The sequence below is a fragment of the Nicotiana tomentosiformis genome, chromosome 10 (assembly GCF_000390325.3).
Source record: "Nicotiana tomentosiformis chromosome 10, ASM39032v3, whole genome shotgun sequence".
Taxonomy (NCBI): Eukaryota; Viridiplantae; Streptophyta; class Magnoliopsida; order Solanales; family Solanaceae; genus Nicotiana; species Nicotiana tomentosiformis.
In genome coordinates, this window is record NC_090821.1 from 48,192,184 (window position 1) to 48,196,109 (window position 3,926).

At 37.2% G+C, this 3,926-nt stretch overlaps 1 protein-coding gene across 1 annotated transcript; it reads left to right on the forward strand.

The window, feature by feature from the left end:
• The first annotated feature begins 431 nt into the window (after positions 1-431).
• Positions 432-1,329, forward strand: LOC138900132 (uncharacterized). The gene is made up of 3 exons (XM_070186840.1): positions 432-542; positions 619-1,002; positions 1,183-1,329. Exons 1-3 carry the CDS (start codon positions 432-434, stop codon positions 1,327-1,329), a joined length of 642 nt encoding a protein of 213 aa, XP_070042941.1.
• Positions 1,330-3,926: the final 2,597 nt, after the last annotated feature.

The following is a 3,926-nucleotide window of genomic DNA, read 5'->3' on the forward strand; positions in this document are numbered from 1 at the left end:
TGATGTCTCGACGCTCTGTGGGAGTATGAAATGGTGGAAAATGCCAACTCCCGCTTTCGGATCCTAGTCGTTGTACCCGGTATTTTAGTGCTGAGTACTGATCCCTCCTGTCCTCGGTTGACGAGCAACCAACGACCAGCACTGCGTTTGTCGCAGTTGTTTTCTTACCCTTCAATACCATCAGCTTCATCTCCATTTTCACCAATACCAACAACTACTACATCATCTCCACCTTCATCAACTCGTCTACCAACAACTGCTACATCATCTCCACCGGCCGCATCTACCCGAGAAGAGGGTGTCTTTCTATCCCAATCCCCAGTTCATGGGGAATTTGGGGGAAAACTATGCTCCCCCCTTTAGAAGTTCCACAAAGGAGGAGAAGCGTTACTCTCTCGGTCTCCACCGGATGCAATTTGCTATCCCCGCCGATGGAACCTTCTAACTATCTAAAGCCTTTGGCTTTAGAGAAAGATTGGAAAAAGATACAGACTCTCTCGGGAGAGTGCTTGTTGAACAATACCATGCACAACGCCGCAATGGTACATTCTTTATACCTTTGTTATTTCTTCTGCTTTTGCCTGAAAATATCTTGAGTTTGCTTTTATTGCTTTGTAGGCCAACTTTTTTGCTTATGAGGGCCTTCAATGGTTGATTCGGGAAAAAGAAGAACTTACCTCCGCACGAGATCAACTTTTGACCAAGTGGGAGCAAACTGTTGCTCGCCTCTCAGAATTGGAAGCCAAAGCTGCTGAAGTCGTTGTATTGGAGACTTGTTTGCAGCAAAGCGAGCAAGAAGTGGTAACCCTTAGCCAAGAGATTGGCCCGCTAAGGGTTAAATTTGACGAAGCCAATGCCAAATGGGATGAAGTCCATAATGCCGTTCTTGCTGCAACTGACCGCGAGGCTGCCTTCCCTGAAAGATTGACCAATTTAGAGGCAGCCTTGAACTTCAAAACTGAAGAGCTTGCCGCTGCGGGGGTGAAATATGCCGGAGGAGAAGTATAAGAAAACTATCGAGCATAATAGGCTCTTTAGCTCAACTGTCTGTGACCTTGATGTTAGCCTCAGATCTGATAGATCCGCCCGGAAAAACTTTTATGCCGAGGTAACACAACTCAAAGAAGAACTTAAGTATCGAGCGGCTTCCCTCGTTGTTGCGAAAAATTACGTTATGTACAGCATGAGGAGAAAATCTTGGAAGAGGCTAAAATGGGTATCATTGAATTTGATGTCGAAATCGCTAAGGCCCGTGAGCTTGAGTTAGCTGCTAAAAAGGGTCTCCTGGCAGAGGCTGATGCTTCCGGTTCTGAAACTTCAGGAACTTAAGAGGAAATGGAAGGCGAAGATGTTGAAGGCCAAACTGATGAGGGACAAAATATTAAGCCATCACCGGATCTACCCACTTCCCCTTGGGGCGCAAACACTTCTCTTTCTCGGGGTTACAGAGATACATCAATTTAACTTTTCTTTTCTTTTTTCAACTTCTATATATGTGCCGCTTTGGCATATTATTGTAAATAAAGACATATTTTTGCTCAAGTATGTTTGAGTCTTTCTTTCGTTTGAACATTTATGCAAGTTTTAATATTTGCATTCTATTTTTCTTTTGGCTTGTGAATTTTGCGCAAGTTTTACTATTTGTGTCTTATTATGTAAAGCCTTGGGTGTATTTTTCCCCGAAAGCATTTGAATTTCGGGCACAAATCCTTCCGAAATTAACCCTTTCTCGTGAGGATTTTTATAAGAGAGGGCCCTTTTATATTTACGTTGCTCTTGAAGAGAGCATCTCCTGTTCATTACGGCACTAGCATTTGAAGTACTTGTTTAACTTTCAAATGATAAAATCAATTCATCGATCAGACAAGAAACAAGATGGAAAATAAACGGACTTTACTTTATTCCTTTCGTTTTCAAAAAGTACAGAAGCATTCGTTATGCTAAAAAGAAATTGCCATTTCTTGTGGCTAATTCGTACAACTTGTTTCTACGGGACTGGCCGTGTAGTCCCCGCTTTGATGATACAACTGTGAGCACCTAATATTTACCCTAATATAAAATTACTCCTAAAAAATCTAAAAAAAATAGCTTTAAATTATTTTTCTATATTTTTACTCAGTTTTCTTTGTGCGTATTCATGTTTGATGCAATTTTAAGTTGCATTTTAAATCCTAAAGAAAATATAAATATTTTGAAATTTTACATTTTTAGATTCTAATTGCATAATTAATTACATTTGTAAAACACTAAAATTCCAAAAAATACATTAGTAACTCTACATGCATTTGTTAGCTAAATGAATTAGTTAATTGTAGAAAAATAGGTCATTAGCTTAATTTTGCAAATTAGTTGGAGTTATGAGTGTTAAATAAATTGATTAGTCTTGCAAAATACAAAGAAAGAATAGAGAAGGCTATGGGGTCTCATTACAGCTTTGGGCCAGGTGCTTCTAGTGGCCTATTTTACTTCCATTCGCCCCAGCCCACTACCCGCCGGCCCAATATCCCCCTTCATCTCTAAAATACACCCTTTTATGTCCAAGTTGTTTTTTATTCTTGCTTCAAACAGGTACACATATATTCCTAAGCTTGTAGTACTTGGGTAAATGGAATGAAAGTTAATGCAAATTCCTGTTGGTTTGAACTTAAATAAATAAATAAATAAAAATAAAAAAAATCTGAAAATTCTGATTTTTTTTTTATAAACAGAAGAGAAATGTGAGGAAAAGGGGAGGGGGAGAAAGAAAAAAATAGGGAGGAAGAAATTGAAAGAAATTTATTTTCTTCTTCTAGGATAAAGAAATTTCTACCCGTGTCATTTTTTCTTCGTCTTTCTTTCGAAAAATCCAGCAGCTTCACCACCCAAAAACAACCTTTAAACCTCCATAGAACAACCCTTTTAATACCATAAACTACCATCCAAACCCAGTCAAAACAGTGTGATTTTTAGTTGAGGTCGTCGTCGGGTTTCGATGCTACGTTTGAGGTCTTGCGTGCGGTCTGAATGAGTTTAAGATTCAAAGTTGTAAAACCGTAAAGTTTCAGATTCAACTTTTGAAGTCCATTTCTTATCTTATTTTGATTAATGATATGAGTTGCTTCTTTTTCTTTTGGTGTTCTTTGGTGTTCATTTATATCTTGAATGAATGAAATTATTCTTTGTTAAACATGCCAATTTTTTAGCTTCCTCTTTGTATATTTATTTTAGTTCATTAGCATGTTCTCTTAAAAAAGGGTTTATCCATGAATGATTTAATAAAATTTGCTAATTGATAAGTGAGTTGTGATTGTTCATAAGAAAAAATAATTTCTTATTGAAATGGAAGCTCAAGCAATGTTATGTCTCTATTTGATTATTTAGTCCTTCATGTGTTAATAAATGAGCTTTAGTAGTTCCATCTTTGTTTTAAATTAAGATGTCAATTGTCTAAAGTATAGAGTTAAGTTGTTAAACAAGTTTAACTAGAATTATGTCACTGGTGAAGATCCAATGTTTGGGCCTAGACACATGGGTTGTTGAAGGAAGTGGAGTTGTGAGGTTACTATAAGCTAATGAAGAAAGTTATTTTTATTTTTGGGCCAAAAATTGAAATCTGCTAGGCCCATTAATCTCATACAATGACCCCTTTTTGTAATTCTTGGATAATTAATTTAATCTATTTTCATGCTTTTCTACAATGATATACTCTTATGGCTTTATAAATCTCAAATTAGTTTAAGACAAATAATTCATAAACTTCGTAGCTTGATTTAGGCGCGATTAATAAATTATCGTGGCCATGGGTACGGTTCCCGTGGCATGGTCATGATACGTAAATCCCAATTCGAGTGCGCGTTTCACGCGACTTGACCATAACTTCAAATAATAATAATAAACATGTTATAAATCGCGTGTGCATTTCACGTGGCGCGATTTGCAATGTGTAC